The 26,611-nt window shown below is 39.1% G+C and overlaps 1 protein-coding gene across 3 annotated transcripts in view; it reads left to right on the forward strand.

Moving 5' to 3' along the window:
* Positions 1-19,099, forward strand: part of SPATA6 (spermatogenesis associated 6) — a 186,516-nt gene extending 167,417 nt beyond the window's left edge. For 2 of the 3 annotated variants that reach the window (XM_023187715.1, XM_023187718.1), the window contains exons 13-14: positions 14,186-14,237; positions 14,787-15,358. In XM_023187715.1, coding sequence (XP_023043483.1) covers positions 14,186-14,210 — 25 coding nt within the window. In that variant the 3' untranslated portion in view covers positions 14,211-14,237; positions 14,787-15,358. Of the gene's footprint in view, positions 1-14,185; positions 14,238-14,786; positions 15,359-18,782 lie in introns of those variants that run through there. The other variant, XM_023187716.1, reaches the window with a different exon arrangement.
* The last annotated feature ends 7,512 nt before the right edge of the window (positions 19,100-26,611 follow it).

Below are 26,611 nucleotides of genomic sequence, written 5' to 3' on the forward strand. Positions count from 1 at the left end.
TGAACTAGCTGCAGGAGGTCTTTCTTTTTTTTTTTTTTTTTTTCATACCCCAGTGGCACCTGGAATGTCAGCAAGACACAACCATTCACTCCCAGGGAGACACAACCTGGCTCCCCTGAAGCCAGGGAGCCCAGTGGTCTAGCTCAGCAGATCCCACCCCCACGTAGCCCAGCAAGCTGAGATCCACTGGCTTGAAATTCTCGCAGCCAGCACAGCAGTCTGAAGTCAACCTGGGACACTCGAGCTTAGTGGTGGGAGGGGCACCTGCTATTACTGCAGCTTGAGTAGGCAGTTTTCCCCTCACAGTGTAAACAAAGCTACCCAGAAGTTCGAACTGGGAGGAGCCCACTGCAGCTAGGCAAAGCTGCTGTAGCCAGAGTGCCTCTCCAGATTCCTCCTCACTGGGCAGGGCATCTCTGAAAGAAAGGCAGCAGCCACAAACAGGGGCTTATAGATAAAATTCCCATCTCCCTGGGACAGAGCACCTGGAGGAAGGGGTGGCTGTGGGTGCAGCTTCAGCAGACTTAAACGTTCCTGCCTGCTGGCTCTGAAGAGAGCAGCAGATCTCCCAGCACAGCACTTGAGCTCTGCTAAGGGTCAGACTGCCTCCTCGAGTGGGTCCCTGACCCCTGTGTCTCCTGACTGGAGACACCTGCTAGCAGGGATCAACAGACACCTCATACAGGAGAGCTCCGGCTGGCATCTGGTGGATGCCCCTCTGAGACAGATTCCAGAGGAAAGAACAGGCAGCAGTCTTTGCTGTTCTGCAGCCTCTGCTGGTGATAACCAGGCAAACAGGGTCTGGAGTGGACTTCTAGCAAACTCCAGCACTGACAGCAGAGGGGTCTGACCGTCAGAAGGAAAAACTAACAAACAGAAAGGAATAGCGTCAACATCAACAAAAAGGATGTCCACACAGAAACCCCATCCAAAAATCACCAGCATCAAAGACCAAAGGTAGATAAATCCACAAAGGTGAGGAAAATACAGGTCAAATAGGCTCAAAATTCCAAAATCCAGAATGCCTCTTATCCTCCAAATGATCACAACTCCTCCCCAGCAAAGGAACAAAACTGGAAGGAGAATGAGTTTGATGAATTAACAGAAGTAGGCTTCAGAAGGTGGGTAATAACAAACTCCTTCAAGTTAAAGGAGCATGTTCTAACCCAATGCAAGGAAGCCAAGAACCTTGAAAAAAGGTTAGAGAAACTGCTAACTAGAATAACCAGTTTAAAGAAGAACATAAATGACCTGATGGAGCTGAAAAACACAGCATGAGAACGTCCTGAAGCATACACAAGTATCAATAGCCACATTGATCAGGTGGAAGAAAGGATATCAGAGATTGAAGATCAACTTAATGAAGTAAAGTGTGAAGACAAGATTAGAAAAAAAAGAATGAAAAGGAATGAGCAAAGCTGCCAAGAAATATGGGATTATGTGAAAAGACCAAACATACATTTGATTGGTGTACCTGAAAGTGACAGGGCGAATGGAACCAAGCTGGAAAACACTCTTTAGGATATTATCCAGGAGAACTTCCCCAACCTAGCAAGACAGGCCAACATTCAAATATAGGAAATACAGAGAACACAACAAAGATAATCCTCGAGAAGAGCAACCCCAAGACACAAATTGTCAGTTTCACCACAGTTGAAATGAAGGAAAAAATGTTAAGGGCAGTCAAAGAGAAGGGTCAGGTAATCCACAAAGGGAAGCCCATCAGAATAATAGCAGGTTTCTCTGCAGAAACCCTAAATGCCAAAAGAGAGTGGAGACCAATATTCAGTATTCTTACAGAAAATAATTTATTTTCTTTTCTTTCTCTCTCTTTCCTTTCCTTCTTTCCTTCTTTCTCTCTTTCTCTCTTTCTTTCTTTCTTTCTTTCTTTCTTTCTTTCTTTCTTTCTTTCTTTCTTTATTTTCTTTCTTTCTTTCTTTCCTTTCTTTCTTTCTTTTCTTCTCACCTGGAGTCTCTCTCTGTTGCCAGGCTGGAGTGCACCAGCGTGATCTTGGCTCACTGCAACGTCCGACTCCCTGGTTCAAGCCTTTCTGCCTCAGCCTCCTGAGTAGCTGGGATTATAAGCACTTGCCACCATGTCCAGCTAATGTTTGTATTTTTAGTAGAGACGAGGGTTCACCATGTTGGCCAAGATGGTCTCAATCTCCTGACCTCGTGATATGACTGCTTTGGCCTCCCAAAGTGCTGGGATTACAGGCATGAGCCACAGCACCCAGCCAGGAAAAGAATTTTCAATTCAGAATTTCATATCCAGCCAAACTAAGTTTCAAAAGTAAAGGAGAAACCCCGTCTGTACTAAAAAATACAACATAATAGCTGGGTGTTGTGGTAGGCGCCTGTAGTCCCAGCTACTCTGGAGGCTGAGGCAGGAAAATGATGTGAATCTGGGAGGTAGAGCTTGCAGTGAGCTGAGATTGCACCACTGCATTCCAGCCTGGGCGACAGATCGAGACTTGGTGTCAAATAAAATAAAATAAAAATTAAATTTAAAAAGTGAAGGAGAAATAAAATCATTTACAAACAACAAATACTGAGAGATTTTGTCACCACCAGGCCCGCCTTACAAGAGCTCCCAAAGGAAGCCCTAAATATGGAAAGGAAAAACCAGTATCAGACACTGCAAAAGCATACCAAATTGTATAGACTATCCACACTATGAAGAAACTGCATTAACGAACAGGCAAAATAACTATCTAGCATCATAATGACAAGATCAAATTCACACATAACAATATTAACCTTAAATGTAAATGGCTAAATGCCACAATTAAAAGACACAGACTGGCAAATTGGATAAAGAGTCAAGACCCATTGGTGTGCTGTATTCAGGAGACCCATCTCACATGCAAAGACACACATAGGCTCAAAATAAAGGAATGGAGGAAGATTTACCAAACAAATGGAAAGCAAAAAAAAAGCAGGGGTTGCAATCCTAGTCTCTGATAAAACAGACTTTAAACCAATAGAGATCAAAAAAGACAAAGAAGGACATTGCATAATGGTAGACGGATCAGTGCAACAGGAAGAATTAACTATCTTAAATATATATGTGCCCAATACAGGAGCACCGAGATTCATAAAGCAAGTTCTCAGAGACCTACAAAGAGAATTAGACTCCCATGCAATAATAGTGGAAGACTTTAACACCCCACTGTTAATATTAGTCAGATCGATGAGACACAAAACTAACAAGGATATTCAGGACTTGAGTTCAGCTCTGAACCAAGCAGACCTAATATACATCTACAGAATTTTCCACCCAAATCAACATAATATACGTTCTTCTCAGCACCACATCACACTTATTCTAAAATTGACCACATAATTGGAAGTAAAACACTCCTCAGCAAATGCAAAATAATGGAAATAATAAGAAACATTCTCTCGGACCACAGTGTAATCAAATTAGAACTCAGGATTAAGAAACTCACTCAAAACTGCACAACTACATGGAAACTGAAAAACCTACCCCTGAATGGTTACTGGGTAAATAAGGAAATAAAGGCAGAAATAATAAGTTCTTTAAAACCAATAAGAGGAAAGACACAACATACCAGAATCTCTGGGACACAGCTAAAGCAGTGTTTACAGGGAAATGTATAGCACTAAATGTCCACAAGATAAAGCGGGAAAGATCCAAAACTGACACCCTAACATCACAATTAAAAGAACTAGAGAAGCAAGAGCAAACAAATTCAAAAGCTAGCAGAAGACAAGAAATAAGATCAGAGCAGAACTGAATGAGAGAGAGACATGAAAAACCCTTCAAAAAATCAATGAATCCAGGAACTGGATTATTGAAAAGATCAGCAAAATAGACAGAAGGCTGGCCAGACTAATAAAGAAGAAAAGAGAGAAGAATCAAAAAAACACAATAAAAAATGATAAAGTGGATCTCACAGAAATACAAACTACCATCAGAGAATACTATAAGCACCTCTATGCAAATGAACTAGAAAATCTAGAAGAAATGGATAAATTTCTGAACACATACCACCTTCCAAGACTAAACCAGAAAGAAGTCAAATCCCTGAATAGACCAATAACAAGTTCTGAAATTGAAGCAGCAATTCATAGCCTACCAACCAAAAAAAAAAAAAAAAAAAAATCCTGGGACCAGACTGATTCACAGCCGAATTCTACCAGAGGTACAAAGAGGAGCTGGTACCATTCCCTCTGAAACTATTCCAAACAATAGAAAAAGGGGAAATCCTCCATAACTCATTTTATGAGTCCAGCCTCATCCTGATACCAAAACCTGGCAAAGACACACACACACAAAAGAAAATGTCAGGCCAATATCCAAAATAAACTGGTAAATCGAATCGAGCAGCACATTAAAAAGCTTATCCACCACGATCAAGTCGCCTTCATTCCTGGGATGCAAGGCTGGTTCAACATGTGCAAATCAATAAATGTAATCCATCACAGAAACAGAAACAATGACAAAAACCACGATTATCTCAATAGATACAGAAAAGGCCTTCGATAACATTCAGCACCCCTTCTTACTAAAAACTCTCAATAAACTAGTTATTGACAGAGTGTATCTCAAAACAATAAGAGCTATTTATGACAAACCCACAGTCTATATCACACTGAATGGGCAAAAGCCAGAAGCATTCTCTTTGAAAACCAGCATAAGACAAGGATGCCCTCTCTCACCACTCCTATTCAACATAGTGTTGGAAATTCTGGCCAGGGCAATCAGGCAAGAGAAATAAATAAAGGGTATTCAAATAGGAAGCGAGGAAGTCAAATTGTCTCTGTTTGCAGATGACATGGTTGTATATTTAGAAAACACCATCGTCTCAGCCTAAAATCTCCTTAAGCTGATAAGCAACTTCACCACAGTCCTGGGATACAAAATCAATGTGCAAAAATCACAAGCATTCCTGTGCACCAGTAGCAGACAAACAGAGAGCCAAATCATGAGTGAACTCCCATTCACAATTCCTACAAAGAGAATCAAATACCTAGGAATATGACTTACAAGAAATGTGAAGGACCTCTTTAAGAAGAACTACAAACCACTGCTCAGGGAAATAAGAGAGGACATAAAGAAATGGAAAAACATTCTATGCTCATCGATAGGAAGAATCAATATAGTAAAAATTAGTTTACTGTCCAAAGTAATTTATAGATTCAATGCTATCCCCATCAAGCTACCATTGACTTTCTTCACTGTATTAGAAAAAACTACTTTAAATTTCATATGGAACCAAAAGAAGCCTGGATAGCCAAGAGAATACTAAGCAAAAAGAACAAAGCTGGAGGGATCCTGCTACCTGACTTCAAGCTATACTACAAGGCTCGAGTGACAAAAACAGCATGATGTTGGTACCAAAACAGATATATAGACCAATGGAACAGAACAGAGGCCTCAGAAATAATGCCACACATTCTACAACCATCTGATCTTTGACAAACCTGACAAAAACAAGAAATGGGGAAAGGATTCCCTATTTAATAAATGGTGTTGGAAAAACTGCTAGCCGTATGCAGAAAATTGAAACTGGACCCCTTCCTTACAGCTTATACAAAAATTAACTCAAGATGGATTAAAGACTTAAATGTAAGACCTAAAACCATAAAAACCCTAGAAGAAAACCTAGGCAATATCATTCAGGACATAGGCATGGGCAAGGACTTCACGTCTAAAACCCGAAAAGCAATGGCAACAAAAGTCAAAATATACAATGGGATCTAATTAAACTAAAGAACTTCTGCACAGTAAAAGAAACTATCATCAGAGTGAACAGGCAACCTACAGAATGGGAGAAAACTTGCAATCTATCCATCTGACAAAGGGCTAATATCCAGAATCTACAAGGAACTTAAACAAAATTACAAGAAAAAAAAAAAAAAAACCCCATCAACAAGTCAGCGAAGGATATGAACAGATACTTCTCAGAAGACATTTATGTGGCCAATAAACATATGAAAAAAAACTCATGATCACACAGATGATTAGAGAAATGCAGTTCAAAACCATAATGAGAGACTATCTCATGCCAGTTAGAATAGTGATCATCAAAAAGTGAGGAAACAACAGATGCTGGAGAGGATGTAGAGAAATAGAAATGCTTTTACACTGTTGGTGGGAGTGTAAATTAGTTCAACCATTGTGTAAGACAGTGTACAGATTCCTCAAGGATCTAGAACTAGAAATACCATTTGACCCAGCCATCCCATTACTGGGTATATACCCAAAGGATTATAAATCATGCTGCTATAAAGACACATGCACACGTATGTTTATTGTGGCACTACTCACAATAGCAAAGACTTGGAACCAACCAACATGTCCATCAATGACAGACTGGATTAGGAAAATGTGGCACATATACACCATGGAATAATATGCAGCCATAAAAAAGGATGAGTTCATGTCCTTTGTAGGAACATGGATGCAGCTGGAAACCATCATTCTCAGCAAATTAGTGCAAGAACAGAAAACCAAACACTGCATGTTCTCACTCATAGGTGGGAATTGAACAATGAGATCACTTGGACACAGGAAGGGGAACATCACACACCGGGGCCTGTTGTGGGGGTCGGGGGGGGGGTGGTAGCATTAGTAGATATACCTAATGTAAATGACAAGTTAATGAGTGCAGCACATCAACAAGGCACATGTATACATATGCAACAAACCTGCACACGTTGTGCACATGTACCCTAGAACATAAAGTATAATAAAAAAAATAAAAAGATAAAAAGAAAAGAAATAGGATAATAAACATTGTCCTCCATTCTTCAGATAAGTGTTATGATTAAATAGGAAAATATATATGGACATTCTTTGTCATATATTAGACCTTATCATAATACCTTGCTTTTACGAAGGATCTGGAAAAGAGTATTTGTAGTTTGAAAAATATTCCATTTGGCATAATGGTGGTACTGTTGGTTCTACAGTTGAACAGAGCCTGGATTTCATTCTCTAAATCTTTCACCTCTGTATTCTTTAACTCTTATGAAAACATGCTTTCTCACTGGTAAAATGGAAGATATTTTCATAGGATTGTTATAATTGTTTAAAGAGCTAATGTATTTTGATATGGCTCTTAAATTTACTAGTTACTTAATTTATGTAGGCTGTGTGAGATAATAAAAACAGCACTATATATCTGGGTTTAGAATCTGTAATGTGGGGATACCTAGAGATCTCAAACCTTAATTTTACTATCCATGGAATGGGAATAATACCCACCTAGGATGTATGAAGACTGTATGAGGTAAAAGATGCAAAGTGACTAGACTGTACCTGACAAATAGTAGATGCATAAAGATAATTTTGTACCTTTTTCCCTGTCATTAGATTCATTGTTTTGTGCACAAATCCATCCAGGCATAGACAGCTGCCTTAGTATCATTATTTCAGTTTTTAAAAACATTCTATTAAACTTTTATACCTCATGCATGTTGGTAAGGAAGTTCTATGTAGATTTTACATGTGAAGCTAAACACATGAGTTCAGTTAGAGAATATTATCCGTTTAAATGTTACACAGTTAAGGTATTATTTTTTAAAACAAAAATAAATTTAGTTTGAGAGTATGTCCTCTAAAACCAGTTTCAATCCTAGGAAGTTTTTTCTGGATTTTTTTTTTAATTTAGCACACCTATGTTTTACAAAATTAACCATGTTGTTCCAATTTGGAGCATGTTAGATGTAGAAGTTAATCACCCTAGTTCAGCAGAAGTGATCCTAAAGGAGCTCAGCCAGATGAACGTTTCCACAACTCTTAGGAAGGGTCAATGTGATTTCACCTTTTTCAGAAGATTATAACATATGATTACATATGCACGCACAGATAACACACGCACATACACATTTTTATTTTTAAGTAGACCCATCTCAAGTGCTTAAAAGAATGCCTAGCACATGGTAATGATATGGGATGGGGGCACAGAAGTGCTAGGTAGAGAAAGGCAGGGTCCCTGGCAAGGGCTCCATCCTTGGGCCTGTGCCCACTTACCTGGGTAAGGATAGGCACTCCTGTTTTCGCACCTAAATGTTGCATTTTCCAAGACTACCCCAGCCTCACACGTCCCCCATTCTGTGCCTATTAAAAACCCCGAGACACTAGCAGTCACAGACTCAAGCGCTGGACGTGGAGAGGCACACACTGGCAGAAGAACACACACAGGCGGCTGGATATCAAGAGGAGCAGAGTAGCGGAAGTCCACACTGATTGGGAGGAGCAGACGCCTGTAGGCCAGGTGGGGCAACGCAGAATTCGGCCAGCTGCGGTTGGAGGAGAGTCCAGCTGCTGGGTGGCCAACTTCAGGAGAAGATTACCTTTCCACTCCATCCCTCTTCTAGCTCTCCATCCATCTGCTGAGAGCTACCTCCACCCTTCAATAAAACCTTGCACTCATTCTCCAAGCCCACTATGATTCAATTTTTCCGGTACACTAAGACAAGAGCCCAGGATACAGAAAGCCCTCTGTCCTTGCGATAAGGCAGAGAGTCTAACTGAGCTGACTAATGCAAGCCACCTGCAGATGGCAAAACTGAAAGAGTGCACTGTAAGGCATGCCCACTGGGGCTTCGGGAGCTGTAAACACTCAACCCTAGATGCTGCCATGGGGTCGGTGCTCCCCTGACGACCTGCCGGTCTGCATGCTCCCCCTAGAGATATGAGCAGGGGAAGCGAAGAAGTGAACCACACTCCCATCGCACGCCCTGAGATGGGAATAAGGAACTTTTCTCATTTCAGTAAGGGCTCTATAAATAGTATTTATTATTATTATTTAGCTCACTATCTATTGGACTCATCTAAAATATTTATTTTCAGAAATAATTACTTAGCATAGCTCATTTTTTCTGTTTCTAATATTCTGTGTTTAAAGAAAATGTTATATTGAAAAGGAGTCTATCACTTAACAAGGACATGTTGAAAATATTTTGACTATTCCTAACGGATAGAAAAAAATATACTATCCCAATTCCCCTCTGTGGCCCAGTAGTGGCTCACATATAATACATTCCTACAACTGTGCTGCATAAAGAATGTGTTTTGGCATAGAAGCAGCATAATTTGGAGAGGTTTTTGTTGAGAATCTTAAACAAAAACAGTCAAAATAATTTCACTTCCACTAGAAACCTGGAGGGGAATTGTTTTTGCCAAATGAGAGAAAAGATGCTAGTTTTTGAATTAGGAAGTATTTTCAAGTTTTGGGAAATGGAAAAAAAGAACATTTGACTTTAGTGAATTTTTGTCTGCCAAACATTTAAAACCTTGGAAAAAATATTTCTAATAAGCTTTTATAATCAATAATAGCTCACATTTTATATAATCCATTATCCTTTGCAAGCATTTTACTTATTTCACTGTATCCTTCCATAACACGTCTGTGACTTAGGTAGAACAGGGATTATAATTTACATTTTTTACAGACAGGAAAACTCAAGTTTGGGTTAAGTGTCTCCTGTGGGTCACACAGTGGGAGTGTTAGTGTCTGAACTAGGACTTACATTCAAATGTTAGTATTTTCTCATAAATAGTCTATAGAACTTTTCCCTACTATTGTTTGATTTCCCTTAGATATTGAGTTTAATGTTGGATTTTAAGAGGTGATACTTGATTTTCAGCGATTGATCCATTGCTATATTGGAGGAAGCTAGTTTTCCATTATTTAAAAATTTTTAAAATGTTTGTGAATAGCTCCAAACATTTGTTTTCTCTGCTCTTACTCCATCCCTGTTGGTTAGTTCACCTACTTATTAACCCACCTCTGCTACATTGAAGAGGAAAGGAAATTATTCAACCTGTAATTTGTTAGCTGCTCTACTAGAAATGTTCAGTAATGAAGAGTGCATGGAATTTTTAAAATACATTAATGTAATTTAAATGTAATTATTCACCACACATAATTGGAAATTGTCATAATTTGTAAAGAACTTTTCCTAGGGATAGGATTCAGAACTAGAATATCTGAGACATATCTAATATTAATCTATTTAGGGAGATATGCATGACTATGTAACATCCAGGTCTAAAGCCGGTGAGGCTTTTGATTATTTATGTTCAAGGTCAGTGGTTCCAAATCCTAACTGATTAAAATCACTCAGGAAGCCTGTTAAAAATCCCAACCTCTGGAGATCCTGAAGCAGTAAATTTAACATCTGTAAGTTTTTAGTCTCTCTAGGTGATTATAATGCTTACCCAGGTTTGAGAACCATGGATCTAGCACCTACTCACAGCTTCCTCTGTGGGAAGGAGCATGTGGGACTTTTTTTTCTGATTTTAATTTTTTCCTCTTTTAAAATATTTTCATTGTGTTAGCCTCTTCACCATCTGGCTTGATTTTATTTTTATGTTTTATAAAAACAGGCAAAAGATACCTTGAGCTCCAAGGAACATAATGCTTGGCTCTTGATTCCGTGTGAATTATATACCTTTTCGTTTATCCATGACTAACCTTTAAATCCCAGGGTTTTCTTTTTTCCTTTAACAAGCATTTAGCAAGAGCGTTCATTAAGCAATTATTGATATTTGCTTACAATGAAGCTGATAATACAGATATTATCAGTAGCACTAGGAAAATATAAAATAAATAAAGATAAAATAAATAAGTTGTATTCTGATCTCTCACAAATGCATTACAGTGTGTTATAAAATGTATTATGGATATGTACAATATAAGTACATATGGATATGTACAATATGAAGGAAATATTTAGATGGGTACTTAAAGGGCATGAAAGAGGAAGCAACCACTTCCTTAACAAATGAAGAAAGGTATGATGAAGGATTCAGTCTTTCATCTTGATCTTAAAGGATGATTTTGTCAGAAGAGGAGAGGTAGGCCATTAGAGCTTGCATGGAGGCATGAAGAAGCACAGCACATTCAGGGAACTTTAGTTCAACCATTGTGGAAGACAGTGTGGTGATTCCTCAAGGATCTAGAACTAGAAATACCATTTGACCCAGCCATCCCATTACTGGGTATATACCCAAAGGATTATAAATTATTCTACTATAAAGACACATGCACATGTATGTTTATTGCAGCACTGTTCACAAGAGCAAAGACTTGGAACCAACCCAAATGCCCATCGATAGACTGGAAAAAGAAAATGTGGTACAAACACACCATGGAATACTATGCAACCATAAAAAAGGATGAGTTCCTGTCCTTTGCAGGGACATGGATGAAACTGGAAACCATCATCCTCAGCAAACTAACACAGGAACAGAAAACCAAACACCACATGTTCTCACTCATAAGTGGGAGTTGAACAATGAGAAAACATGGACAAAGGAAGGGGAACATCACACAGTGGGGCCTGTCGGGGGGTGGGGGGACTAGGGGAGGGATAGTGTTAGGAGAAATACCTAATGTAGATGACGGGTTGATGGGTACAGCAAACCACCATGGTACGTGTATACCTATGTAAAAAACCTGCATGTTCTGCACATGTATCCCAGAACTTAAAGTATAGTAAAAAAAAAAAAAAAAGAAGAAGTTTAATATGATTAGAGTATAAGGATATATGGTGAAATTGGGATCCAAGATAAGGCGGAAATGTGTGTTGAAATCACATCAAGATCTTTTGTGTGTCTTATAATAGAATTTAAATTTTGTCTTCTTCCCCCAAAAATCTTTGGGTACTCAAATAATGGCTTTTCGTTTTCATAATATGATTAAGCAGACATATCTGACATCCCAAAGGTTACATTGAAGCCAAGGGTAAGAGTTCTGTAGTCAGTGTTTCTCCAGCCATTTCTCATCTTTCAGCATATTTATTGAGCACTTGTGAACTACACACTTGGTGACATAAAGAAAAAATACTAGCCTGGGCAACATAGCAAGACTTAGCTTCTAAAAATAAAAATACAAAAATTAGTTGGGCATGGTAGTATGTGCCTGTAGCCCTAGCTACTTGGGAGGCTGAGGTGGGAGGGATCACCTGAGCACAGGAGTGCAAGGATGGAGTGAGCCATGATTCCACCACTGCACTCCAGCCTGGGCAACAGAGTGAGACCTTGTCTCAAAAAAAAAAAAAAAAAAAAAGCTGACTTCTTAAATATTCTCACAGAACTTTCAATGTAGTTTAGCAGATGAAATAAATGCTTGAAAAGATCATAGTAAGAGATATTACAAAGGAATTCATATTTGTCGAGGAGTCAATGAGTAGTATGAGTTCAAAGGATGGAGAGAACTAAAGTTATTTATCTGATAAGGCTTTATGAGTAGAGTAGGGACATGACTTCAGTCTGAAGGACAGGTTGAATTGCAATAGGTAGGAAAGGAGAAAATTGCTGTAAGTGAGAAAAATTGAGCAGTGGTGTAAAGGTATGGAAACAAGGGTTAATGAAGTGTGTTTGAGAGTTTTTTCTTTTCTTGAGCTAGAGTTTCGTGTAGGGGCGCACATCGGTAGGTATTGACAATAAATAAATATGGCTTCTAAATGAAATGAAACCTTCAATAAACCTTGTAAAGAAAGCTATTTCTGAATATACTTTTGATCCATCTTAAAGATCTCATAAAAAAACTCCAATTTCAGTTGAACTTTTAAAAATAAATATTTTGTAATATAAAAATATTTCCTGGCATTAAGATACTCTCAAATACCAAACTCACTGCCAAGAAATTTTCTAGCTTAAACCCATGCTTTTTATATGTGTTGTAAAGAGCTTTAGATATCATTTTGTGTTTGCTTTAAACTTTTTATCAAAGAAAACAGAAAAGTATATCCATTGGCCCTGTATGCTTCTTATACATTATTGTCAGATCTTCATCTGCTTGGTGCCTGGGTTTTTAGTGTAGAGATTATCTGTCATTCTTTGTTTGCCTATAGCCAGTGAACTTCAGGAATAATTCTTTCTTGTCTTGAAACAAAAATGAGGCTATATAGATAATGGTCACCATTATTTAGACATCAAATATTAATATGAAAATATTTTCTGATAAACTTAGAACAATTTTTGTTTCATATCAGGTTTTCTAGGTAAATATTTCAACTTTAATTAGACTTCAAATGTCCATTATTTTCTGATTTTAAAAAGCAGTGCTACATAAAAACTATTAATGGAAGAGTCAAAGAAGTCGTTACATGAAAGTAAAAAGTTGGAGGTAACTTGCTAATATTTTTGTATATTTTATTGCAATATTCTTGCATTTTTAAAGTTGGTTTGTTTTCACAAATTTTGTTTCCTACTATTATGACATTAATACATGCACATTTCTTCATTTTTCTAAAATGAGGCATAATTTCTTAACGGCTAATATTGCATTGATATAAAGTAATTTAACCATTCCTCTATTGGACATTTAGATTGTTCCCTAATTATGTGTGTCTATTATATATTTAAACTGGAGAGAGAAGTGTTTGCACCAAAGGTAGGTTGTATGATCTACTTACGCAATGTGCAAGTGGAGAACGGATGGCAGAAGGATTGTTCTTCCTTCCTTGTTTGTTTGTACCAGAACTCTTCATTGTGTACACACATTTTAGCCTTGGTGCCATTTTCAGAAGCTTTATTTGTCTCACTTACTTTTTTGGTTTGGATAAGGCTTAAATATAAAATCCATCTGTGAAGCATATTGTATATTCACATTGAAGGCTAAAAACCCTTTTTTAATTAAAACTTTATTCAGCACTTATAGTTCACTTTGTCCTGTTTTTATTATGAAACACTTCAGTCTTCTTCCTAAAAACACATATGTCTTGAACATTTCAAGATGTTTCTTGTTGCTCATGCAGAACTAGTTTCTTTATGCTGTCAGCTCACTGCCATATGTTCTAGCTGTTCATTTGCTTCCCTTTCTGGCATCTATGTAGGCAACATCTTGTATGTAATGTAAGTTAGTTTTATTCCCTTCTCCTTTATAAAACTTGTCAGAAGGTAAAATAACACACTGGAAACAGTGAATAGTACTCTGGTAAGTTAGGGTTTTCATGATTCTAAAGGATGTAGCCTTTCTTGTGTTCTTAATGTTTGTCAGGTATGAAGAGAAAATGTGTCTGGTGACACCAGAAGTCTTGCCAGATGTGAATAATTACAGTTAAGGTGCTATGGATATTATTTGGTAACAAAACATATTATAGAAATTGCAATTCTTTGTATTGATTATTAAACCAAATGTGAAGATTGGGGAAACCTGGAGAGGAAAAATAATAATCATATCATCCCTTTTATTTTCAGGAATGCACCATATGTCCTCATCTGAAAGTCTCTGCAGGATTGTCTGACTCACGTGAGTGGTTTTAAGATAAGTTGTATTACACCTCAAGTTAGGTAAAATCAAGAGATGAACTAACTTAAAAAGTAGTGATGTTTACATAGAATCTACATTGGAAAAGACAATGATATCGGCATTAGAAAGTTTGCCTTTAAGTAAAGAAAATTATTAGCCATTATAGGTTTTACATTCTTCATAATAGAATGTCCTAAAGCAATAAAACCTCCACTATGTGAACTCTAAGTACTGAACATCTGAATTTTTCAAATAGTCCTGAGTTTTATTTAATTTATTCTTTATTGACTAGAACACTTCCTAATTTATCACATCTTTTTTAACCTCCTCAAACATACTGCATTTTTTCCCCCAGGATTATTGAGGTATAATTGACAAACAAAACTTGTATATGTAAGGAATACATTTGATGATTCTGGCTTCCCAATATGAAGATCACTTATTGTGTCAGCCAGCATAAAACGCAGGACTGTTGAGGTAGAGTAGAGCCATTTATGTCTGCAATGACTGCCTCCATGCTAATATGTCTCAATTTTGTTTTGTTTTTAGAATTCATATTTCCACATTTGCTGCTTATGATGTAGAGTAGGCTTGAAGACCAGGTTACCGATTTGCTGTGATTGCATAAAACAAGAATGAAAATGTTCTGTGTTGGGGACTTTTAAGTGTTGGTGTTATATTATCAACTTTGACTATTATAAGAATTTTGTGCTTGCTTCCTGCTCTGTTTAGATGAATGAACTTGGTGCATTTAAAGAGTATGTTAGTGTAAATGCTAACAGTCTATCTCCCCAAATCCAATTTAACATGTAAGGATAAAATTACATTGATTTAATGTTCTAATTTTTTATACATTTTAATATAAGAGAAACATAAAAGCATTTAGACTACATTTAGATTTCTTTATATGATGATTTACTATATCATATAATGTCCACCCCAGATAGATTAGAATGCACATCTTTAACTATAGTATTGTACAATTTATGATGCAAAATTTATCATTGGACCAATACAGACCTTACGGTACATTGTATTTAAGTTCATGGTGTTTTCTTTCTGAAAGGAAACTTTTCTTTTCACAACACAAATGAAAGAGCTAAAATAGGGGCCGGGCACGGTGGCTCACGCCTGTAATCCCAGCACTTTGGGAGGCTGAGGCAGGCGGATCACGAGGTCAGGAGATCGAGAACATCCCAGCTAACACAGTGAAACCCCGTCTCTATCAAAAACACAAAAAATTAGCTGGGCGTGGTGGCGGACACCTGTGGTCCCCGCCACAGGAGAATGGCATGAACCCAGGACGCAGAGCTTACAGTGAGCCGAGATCATGCCACTGCACTCCAGCCTGGGTGACAGAGCAAGACTCCGCCTCAAAAAAAAAAAAAAAAGAAAGAGCTAAAATAGAAAGTTTTGTAAATTCTGTATAGCCATTTTTAAATGACGTAATATTCTTTCAGTAACACTTGACTTAACTTCAGTAAATACACACTGAATTGTATCCTATAGGTTAGTATAGTTGATAAACATTTTTTTCTCTCCCTGAACTAAGACATAAAAATCCACACCCAGCAGACAAGCTTAGTAGGTCACAGAAATACCCCCATGTGTCCTGCATGACGATGTTTGTTCATGCAAAGAACATTTATTGAGCATTTATGTACTAGGGACAGTGGTAGGTGCCAAGGATAGGGGATACAGATTCATCTATCCCTGCTCTTGAGGAACTTAGAGTTTTAAAAAGAAAGACACAGATCGGTGAGTTACATTTCAGCATGGAAAATACTATAATGGGTATAAACAAATTTACTCATCACCTTTAGAGGCTGAGAAAAATTTTTTAAAAAGGAATAAAGTGAGGAGTGGGTAGTGGGGAGAGAAAAATGCTTCATCCTGTTTCAAAGAATAAGAGAAATATATCTCCTTGATTCAATGTTATGAATACTGGAGTTGCAGTCATGAAACATTTTTGAATGCTGTTACTATCCCATCTTGAAAAAACACAAAACATCCAGGCACAGAATGTTGTTAGGTCAAAGGAAGGATATGATTAATTCTGCTAGAGAAAGGAATGGTCCAGGGAAAATTTTACAGATACTTGAGGTGAGCCTTAAAGGATCCATGTGATTTCAGTAGGCAGAGATGTGCAAAGGAATGGTGCAGGCCAAGGGAACAGCTAGAATAAAGATCAAGGAAGGCATGGTAATCAGGATGACACTCTCCTGCCACAATTAATTGTTATGCCTTATGACAGAGTAGCTGGTACTCTGTAATGTAATAAGAACCATGGACGTGGCCAAATGAGCTTGGTTTGAGACCTGTCAGTATTATGCACCAACCGCGTGAGTTGGTGGCAAGGTGCCAAATCATTCTGTGCCTCCATTTCTTTATCTGAGAAAGAGAAAATGATGCCTAACCCAAGGGCTACCATGTTGTGCAACTGTAGGAGGCATCATTCACATTGTACAGAGGTCCTAGCTATCTCAGGTGGGCTGGGAGGATTAAATGAGACAATACATATAAAGTATTTAACACAGTGACTGGCACATAGTAAGTGCTCAATGAACATTCACTACTGTTAATCAGGCAACTATCATTTTAAAAACTGATTCACTTGAAATCCCTTTCATTTGTAAAGGTTTATGTATCTCTACCCTTGGAAAACAATCTGTGTGTTCCTGAGATTAATTTGGGTAGAATGCAAGATATATTTTGCTTCATTTACTGGGCTTCAAAATTTGTTGTCCAGGAAATGCAGAAAGACAAAAACATATGAAAGAAAAACAAAACAACAAATAAATTAAATCCCCCTAAATCATTCTGAATGAATATTTTTCTCCAATGATGGTTCATTTTATTCATGCCATTGCATAGAAGTCCCAAATATATTTATTTTTGTTTGTAAAACACTCCTTCTGTGACCATCTGATGTTTCCATAAGTAACATTTTCCAACACAATTTTATGTCCCTGAAACTTAAAGACGTTTATTTTTTCTTCCCCCTTTGTATCCAGAAGCAAGGCTATTTAGAATGGATTAGTTGATTAGGACATCCGACTCAGAAAATGAGACAGCCATGAATTTGGCTGAGAATTCAGTAACATGGATAGGGGACATTGATTATTACCAGGCTTCAAATGTCAGCAAAGACTTCAGGGTTGCAGGAGGGAGAAAATGAAATACATAAAGTTTAATGGCTTTGGCTATGGGAGTCTTTGGGGCAGTTGGATGGAGTTATTTGCTGAACACATGATAGTCTTTTTGTTACTTATCCAACTGGATTCATTGAAGCCTGTTTTCACTCTATCTTGTAAAACAGAAAATAGCCATTAGCTACTCACCGGTATATATGGAAAATGCAGAGCGGGGCAGCAATCTAGTCTGCATAGCATGGGATTATAGCAAGTACTACAAATAGGCAAAATCAAAGGAACTTGCTTAGCCATTTAACCCCTACCATGGACTCTTAAACTGGAGTTTGGATTGCAGCATGTTTTTTATGTAGTGGCCTTGGATCTATACCAGTGGGAGGGAAGGATTGGGTAGAGGGGATAATTTTAGCTGCAGTGCAGGCCTGATAGCAACCTTGGTCAAACCCACAGGAAGCTCTGGAGCTAAAATGGCCCATTGGAATAAACTCATGTTAGCCTGAAATGGTCATGTTTTTATACTTATTATTCACTGGATGTGGACTGCTCTTGGAAGGGTGGGACCTCTGGCAAGGTGGATCTGCAGGTAAAGAAATTCCTGCTTATGCTGACAATTGAGGGCTGCCTCCCCACAGAACTGCCAACAGCTGGGGCAACTGACCTTTTCTTGAAGAGGAATCTGGTGACACATCACCCTGTCTTTGCCTCCCCAAGTTCTGTTTTTTAACATATATGATCCAAACCAGTTTGCAGAAACATGGCTGGACAAAGAAAGGCTCCACCCTCTCGCTCTCCCAGTTTCTGACACAAAATAAAGTCTCAAGTAGCTCTCTGTTCCAAAAGTGACTTATACCACTGGGCATCACCACCATTCCCAACACAAAACCATAGATCTAATACTAGGCCTATGAATAGTTAGTGTTTTTCCCAAGCAGTAGTTATAAGGAAGGTGTACAGCCCTAACCTCTTTATCAAGCTCCAGATTCACAGATATAAAAACTATTTGGCAATGCCAGTGGGATATCCCACAGGTACCTCCAAGTCAGTGTGCTCAGATCTGAACTCTCTTCTTTTCTCAAGACCAAACCTGCTTTCCACATCTCAATACATTTCAGTACCTACTCTTTAGATCTAAAGCCCAAGAATTATTCTTAATTCTCTCCATCCCCCAGAGTCAGTAAGTCCCGTGGATTTAACTTCATGAATGCCTTTTAGCAGCCTTCTCCCCTCCTACAGTCCTCTCCCCTTCTTCACTGCTACTGTCCTAATTCAGGCCCTCATTCAAAGGAAGGTATCTTTTTGTAACTGTACTAACTTTTAAAAGTTAAAATAGTATGTTGTTGCGAACAGTGTAGTACAGCTTATGATATTCTCTCTTCTTACCCTGTACCTGCAGGTACCCAGGGATGACCTTCTGTGAATGGTCTGCCTGGGTGTTCTGGTGGATTCCTCCACGACTGCATGTAGATGTAATACCTTTTATCCTGACCTCAACAAGCCAAGAACAATCTCTACTCTGAAAGATGAAAATTTAACATTGGCTACCTTTCCTCCCTTCTCCTGGTGTTTGATATTTATGTTATTATTAGTTATTTTATTGATTACATATGTAATTTTCAGTAATAGACTTAAACCTCTATTTCTTGCTCCACCTGCTTTCAACAATCTGTTGACTACCTACTTTGTAAGAAGACAGATATTAATATGTCTATCTTTGCCCTCTCAATTCTCTCTTTTGTCAACTACATGTTTACGTTGTCAAAGTTGTAACATTTACATTCTGTTCTTTAACCAAATTAATCTTTCATGCTCTTCTTTCCATAACTTTTTTATTCTACAATTAACATTTTGATGTGTTTGCTTTAGTACAGTATTAATCTATCAATCCTTTTTTAAATAGTGGTAAAATGACACAGCATAATATTTATAATTTTAACCATTGTAAAATATATAAATTTTAACCATTTATAATTTTAACCAAATGTACACTCAATTGTACAATTGAGTGACATTAAATGCATTCATAATGCTGTATACCTATCACCACTATCTACACCCAAAATTTTTCATCATCCTCAACATAAACTCTGTACCCACTAAACAATTTCTCCCCCTTGCCTACTCTTCCCCTGCCCTCTATTCTGCTATCTGTCTCTCTGAATTTGCCTATTCTGGGGACCTCACGTAAGTGGAATCATTCAATATCTGCTTTTCTCTGTCTGGTTTATTTCACTAAATGTGATGTTTTCAAGGTCCATTCATGTTACGGTATATATCAAAATTCACTCCTTTTCTAAAAAACTTTTATTTGAGGTTCAGGGATACATGTGCAACTTTGTTACACAGGTAAACTGGTGTCACAAATGTTTGTTATACAGATTATTTTATCATGCAGGTACTAAGTCTAGTGCCCAATTGTTATTTTTTCTGATCGTCTCCGTCCACCCACTCTCCACTCTCAAGTAGGCCCCGGTGTCTGTTGTTCCCCTCTTTGTGTCCATGAGATATCATCATTTAGCTGTCCTTTTTATATGGTTGAATAGTATTCTAGGAGTGTATATAAGATTTTGTTTATCCCTTTATCTCTTGATGGATTTTTCTTTTCTTTTTTTCCAGTGATACTGCAACAACCTCAAAAATTGCCATCCCTTAGCAGCCTCTGGCTCTATCATTTATTCTCTTACTGTTGCTGGAATGATCTTTCTAAAGATAAGATGCTCTTTGGATATATTAGTTGCCCTTACCCTCCCTGACTCTGTCCCATTCTTGGCTATACCGTGGCACCCAGTGTCCCTAGGCTCACCTTACTTCTTCTCCAATGTCATCTGTGTTACACTCTCACACACCCTGTGCTTCAGCCACAAAAGGTACCTCACTCTACCTTAAAGATGTCATGGCCTTTTACCTACTTGTCATGCTTTGTGCAGTTTCTTCTGTCTCTCATATAATCATCTGGTCTCTCTACACTGAAATCTCTACACTCCAAGTAGAGCTAAATGTCTAAATCTAAGTTAAACATTATTTCCCGTAAAGGTTTCCCCATTTCCACCAGGTAATTTGTTGCTCCTTTCTCTGTTTTTCCAAAGTATTTTGTTTTCAGCTAGAATTTCAGTCCTTAATTGTTCTGCAATAATTTGCTGACTTGCCTGCCTTTTTTATTCGACTGACCTCCACGTAGATTGCAGCTGTTTTCCGTATTTATGTCATGAGCCTGGAAACTAGTAACATTCATGAAGAATGCTGCGTAAGTGAGTAGTACAATGAGGGTAGGGTTGAATGTGGGGTCAAAAATCTGGGCTTAAGGACCAATTCAGCCATATCACCTCACCTCTCTGAGTTTGTTTCTTCATTTGTAATAATTCAGCATCCTAGACTGGTGTTGAGAACTAAATGAGATGGTTAATGTGGGAGCACTCTTTATAAAATAATTGCGAGGATTTTAAAAATTGTCAGTCTTGTTAGTCTTCACGTACTTCTCATCCCAGATACATTTAGTATTCTATAGGAAATTTCCAGTTTGTGAATCATTCCTTTAAGAAGAAATCATAAATAGTGGAAATATAATTTTGGAATACATGTTTGGTTTGTTTGTTCAAGTGGTTAGAAATTTCAGGGATGCAGAATTTAGCTAGTAAAAGAAAGAACTTTCTAACTGGCAGTGTGGTCCGATAATGAATGCTTTCAGGAGGTCATCATTGCTCCATCTCTGGACCGCCTTGCCAATTCGCAAGTTCTAATAGAGGACTGGCTAAGCTTACCTGTCAGGGAGACTGTTCAGAGAAATTCTGACCCAGACTGAAGAGGGAGGAGAGCTGCACTAGCTGCCTCTGAGGTTCCTTCTCATTCTGAATGCATATAATCCTGAAATTTACATACAAGGCATACTGAGAGATAGACCAATGCTGCTTTTGTAGTCTATTCAGGAGATAAGGTATAAAGGTTGGGTTTTATTTTTTCCTCTCTCAGTGAAAGTTGTAGATTTTATACAAGACCACAGTAAAAAGTCTGACATTTCTACTTTGTGAGTCTGGGCTGAAGCTGAAATTTGATTTTGAAATATGAAAGTAAACTGTAACTACCTTAATTTAAGCCTGTAGGATTTATGTTTATATATAACCTTTAAATTTCTCCCAAATTTTTACCCTGGAGAAAAGAAGAAATTACAGTAATCTTACCTAAGGCTAGAAATCTAGAGAGACACTCGTTCTAGGTTAATGGATAACTGACACTGCTTTGCCTGGGCTTCTAGCAGTTTCTGTCCCCTCTGACTGATGTGAACTCTCACACCCAAGGACATGGTTACGAGTCTCTCATGTTAAATTGAGTGCTTTGTGGTCCAAACTCAATAACAAAAACACTTTAGAAAACATTTTCTTCATGATATTTTTAAGAGTGCTATTTTTTAAAAACACCATCCTTTCACAGTTCGAAGCTGCTTCTTAAAGTTATTGCTCATGGTAAACCCATTTCGATTCTCTGAAAGCTACTTTGCAATGTTTTTCTATTTATGCTGTTGCCTCTCAAGCTGGCATATGATTTTCCCTGCACACCGTCCACTACCAACAACCAACCCATCCACTTCCTGCCCCAAGGAGACAAATGTGGAATCGAATCAGAAGCCCACAATGTCAACATGAGAAGCGTCCTTAGATTTCATCTAATCTAATTCAAGCCTTTTCGCCTCTCCTCTTTTAAGGAAGAAGCAACTGAGGGATGGCTAGGGAGGGTCATAAAGCGAGTAATGACAAAACTAAGCTAGGATACAAATCTTTTACCCACTCATCTAGTATTTTTACCACTGCCCCATGCACCAACTGGAGGTGAGTTGGGGTAGGGGCCCTGAAAGGTTTCAGAGAGGTGGTTACAGCTCTCACTGTGGCGGCTGACAACTGACCCAATGGGCAGGCAGTTTCCTTTTAAGTGACTTGGTAGAAGGCCTGACATCATCTTGCAATTGAATGGGGGGCTAAGAACCCTGCTGAAACATATACATATATTGTGAGCCAGGTGACATCTCATATGTACACATTGGCAGGTAGAGATGGAGAGATCAACCTGAGAACAAGGCCCTGCTGGAATGGGAGAGTATGGCAAAGATGAGAGGTTTGGAAAGGGGCCGCGGGAGCATTAGAGTCAATGAGGCTGAAGGTCCACATTAGACTGGAACAACTGAGGCACAAATGGTGAATGCTACCCTCTGAGATTCCTCAAATACATGGGACATTCTGAATGTGAAGGGGGTTGCTGGAACTTGGAGACAAAAAAGGCTGCTTTGCTTTTCAATTTTTAGAGGCTGTCCTGAAGTTCACATTTGGGTGTTGACCGGCCTTTCTGAAAAGGAGGTACTTGTCTACCTACCTCTAGGAGTTGTAGGAATTTAATGAGACCTCACCTGTGGCAGGACTTTGTAACTCCAAAGTCTATACAGATTGTACAGATATTGTTTATTATTCTTTCTCTTGATTGTGGCTAATAACTAAGGAATCCAGGGCCAAAATATGATGAAGTAAATTGAACATGCATTCATTCACTCATTCATTGAACATTTATGAAGAGCTTACTAAATGTCCTAAAACAATGCAACCCCTAGATGAACACCATACCTAATTTCAAAGAGCACCAGTCTATGGCAAAGAAGAGATGAAAATAATTATAACACTTGTATGAAACTTGCTGTGGTAGAAACACTGGGGCCTGTGGAGGCTCAGAGGAAGGACACAAAACCAACTTGGGTGAGTGGAGGAGGCAGCATGAAAAGTTAGTAGGAAATGCTGCTTCCTGAGGTGAGTAGGAGACAGGCAGAAGGTAGATAGGGGATAGGTAGAAGGTCAAGGGTAAGTATTCCAGGCATAGGGAGCCATGGCATGGGATACGGGAAGTAGGACTGAATGAGAGGACCTTGGAGACCCCTTCAAATGGTGAGTGTGACAGACACATTAATGAAAATGTAAATGTGTGTGTGACGTGTGTGCCTTCAGTAGACCTGCCCAGGGCTTGGTGGTAATATAGGCCTCAACATGCCTTTTTCTCCAGCCCCTCCTATATCATTCTTGGCTCGCCCACTACCCCTGAAACACTTTTCATCTTGAAGGACCTGGATGATTGTTGCTGAATCCTTGCATGGCCTTAAGCAAGTCCCATCCCTTCTAGAATTCTCCAATGTCTCTTTCTCTGAAATGTGGGAGTCTGATTAGCTGGTCACTGAGAGCCCTTCTAGGACTGACCCTGACCTGTGAGCTTCCTGCACTGCAGCGATTCACTGTTTGCCTCTGACTCTCCCTGACACCCTGGGAATGGAGCTTAGGTCTCCTGACTTTCGGCTTGGGGTTCTTTTCTTTCCACCGCATTGGCTGTTTTACCGCATCATAAGAGTTAAAGGAGAAACATCCTGGTCCTCAGAGAACTGAGTCTAACTGAGAACTAAGAAGGTGCCAAAGCTTGAACACCATGGTACCCCTAGTGCCTGGAACAAGGTGCGGCCCATGACATTATTGGTAGCGTTTAGTGCCAAAATGAAAGAAATCTTGATTGTAAAACTTCAAAACTTCAAAACTGGATTGTAAAACTTCATAGATCTCTTTGTATGGGTTGTTCCCTCTGCCTGAAAACCTTCCCTTCAGCGAGCACTTCCTGTGGCCAGCAGCAAGGCTAAGACTCGATACTAGACAGGAGAACTTCTCTCCCTGTGGGTAAGACTTCATGTCCAAAATCCTCCAGACTTTACCCTTTTCCCACTCCACAAAGCCCAACTTCAAAGCCTGATTTCCTGTTAAAAAACTGTCTTTGTTTGGTTTCCCAGAAGCAGCACGTGAGACCAGGAGCCAGCGGTTTATTTCAGAGGAGATCCCAGGAAACACCACCCAGGAAATGGGGAAATGAGACAGGGAAGGGAAGGGAGCTATGCAGGGTGTGTTAATGGACATATTAACATGGTGGGCAGCTGTGCCTCATTGTCCCTGAGAACCTCTGAAAGATATTTTAGAGCAAGGATCCAAGTTGTCCCACTTCAGGGCAAGGGACTGACAGTGCTTATCCTCAAACTCTTTTTCGTCGCTGGTTCAAGGCTGCTCCCAGGTGTGTCAACTCCCAGCACTTCTAGCTTGTTGCATGCAGGGACTGAACATTTCTCTACAGTCAGAGAAAGCCCTCAGCAGAGAGGTGAAGGGACTTTCAGCAGGAAGTCACAGCAAACAGGACTGCTGAGACCTAGAGGATATGGGCAAGGACACCGACAGCCTCTGCCCCAGTGTTGCAATGTCCATTCTCTTCAGTCCCTGGTCAGTAATCTTCACAGTTTGGCCTTAGAGGCAAGAGGCTAAATACAGACAGGGTTTATAAGGGGAAATTAAATATGCAGGGTTGACATTTACAAATGAATAAATAGTATCCCTATTTTATGAGCATTCATTGTGCACTTTTGTACCTTAACCCTTTTGCATATGCTGCCTCACTACCTTGTATGACTTTTTCTAGAAAACTCCCATGCATTCATCCTTCAAACTCCAGCTCTATTATGCACTTTTATGTTCTGCCCTTTCCTGATTTCCCTGGTAGAACTAATTCCTCCCTGCTCTTTTCTCTGACAGCATTTTGTGCTAGATCTAAAATAACATTGCTACGTCATGTCATGCCTCCTTATGTGTTCATCTTGCCTGCTACTAATAGCAGTAATCATGTGCGACGTTTTCCTTAGTTCAGCTAACAGCCAGGTCCTTATCACATGGCCATGAAAAATTAGGCTCATAGACGATTTGAAGGGTGAGAATAACAGGATTTATTGGGCAAAAAGGAAAAAAGGGGTAACAGGGACTCTCTGCAAGGCCAGAGTTCCTGCTAGTGTAGGTATTCCACCTCACAGATTGAATTCCAGGTTCCACCCAAGAAGAGGAGGGGCCAGGCTCCTCCCTGCTGCAAATGGCACGAATGTCTGTGGCTCCATCCCAGTGTGCACCCCTCTCAGTGCATAGGCCGGTTGGAGTTTTGCCAGGGAGCCCTTCCCGCCTGGCTGTCTCAATAATGGCTAACATTTATTAAGTACTTTAGTGATATGCCAGGCACTATGTTAAATACTTTATTTGAAATAACTAATTTAATCTTCTCATCAACCCAGTGAAGTAGCTGCTATTACTGTCTCCATTTTGTGGATGAGAAAAGATAGAGAAGTTAAGCAACTTTTCCAATATCTTGTCATTAGAAAATGACAGAATGAGGATTTGGTTCCAGAGGATCAGTCTTTCAAGCCCCTGCAGTCTTCTTAACCACTGCACATAACAGCCTCTTTTTGGCTATAGTACAGAAGGGGGCACAAGGACAAAACCCTGGGATATATTTCTAGCAATTTTCATAGGATCTCACGCCAAGCTGGAAAACACCATCTGTGGAGAGTCTTAAATAGAACAATATTTGCATTTTAGAAAAATCATTCTTGCTATAGTGCATAGGATGAATTGCAAGAAGAGAGACTGGGGAGAAAGATAAGAATCAAGGGGCTATAGAAATGATCCAGATAAGAGATGAAGTCCCAAGTTTAGCATGGAACCTTCTTCCTGAGCTATCACCTGCTTACCTCCCAGTCACTGCACCACCCATTCCCCAACATGCAGGCCTACCACTCATGCATGTGCAGGTGGTGCCCTGCACAAATACATCTGGCCAATAGGGGCATGTGGGACCTGAAGTAAGCATGGGCTCTGGCTGCCACCTGTCACCCTATAGTGAGGATCTGTATCTGCCAAGAAGAAAGGCATCTTTTGCTCAGTTTCACAGTGAAGCATAAGGACTAGCAGTGGTCCTGTCCACATGTATCTTCCACTTCCGACATTTCAAACTATTTTTGTTCCTAGTTATGTCATGATTTTTCCCACCTCTGTGTTTTTAACTTTGGTTTCCTCTGCTAGGGGTGCCCTTTCACTCACTCATTTCATTCATTTATTCTTTCACTTATTCATATAACACAGAATTTTGTACCCACCATATGCCAGGTACCTGTCTAGGTGAAGGGGATTCAGTAGGGAGCTCACAATCTAGGGGAAGAGATGCCTATTAATGAAAGAATCCCACAAATATAGTAGTATACACTGACATATGCTTTGAAGGCAAAGTTGGGGGATCATGAGACTGTATCTTGGGTGTTAGGGGTTCATCTTTGGGATGTAGGTGTCTGTGCTAAGATCATTACCAGGACTATGTGGCTTTACTTAGGATGTGACTTTTGAGCTGAGATGT

Source organism: Piliocolobus tephrosceles, chromosome 1 (assembly GCF_002776525.5).
Source record: "Piliocolobus tephrosceles isolate RC106 chromosome 1, ASM277652v3, whole genome shotgun sequence".
NCBI lineage: Eukaryota > Metazoa > Chordata > Mammalia > Primates > Cercopithecidae > Piliocolobus > Piliocolobus tephrosceles.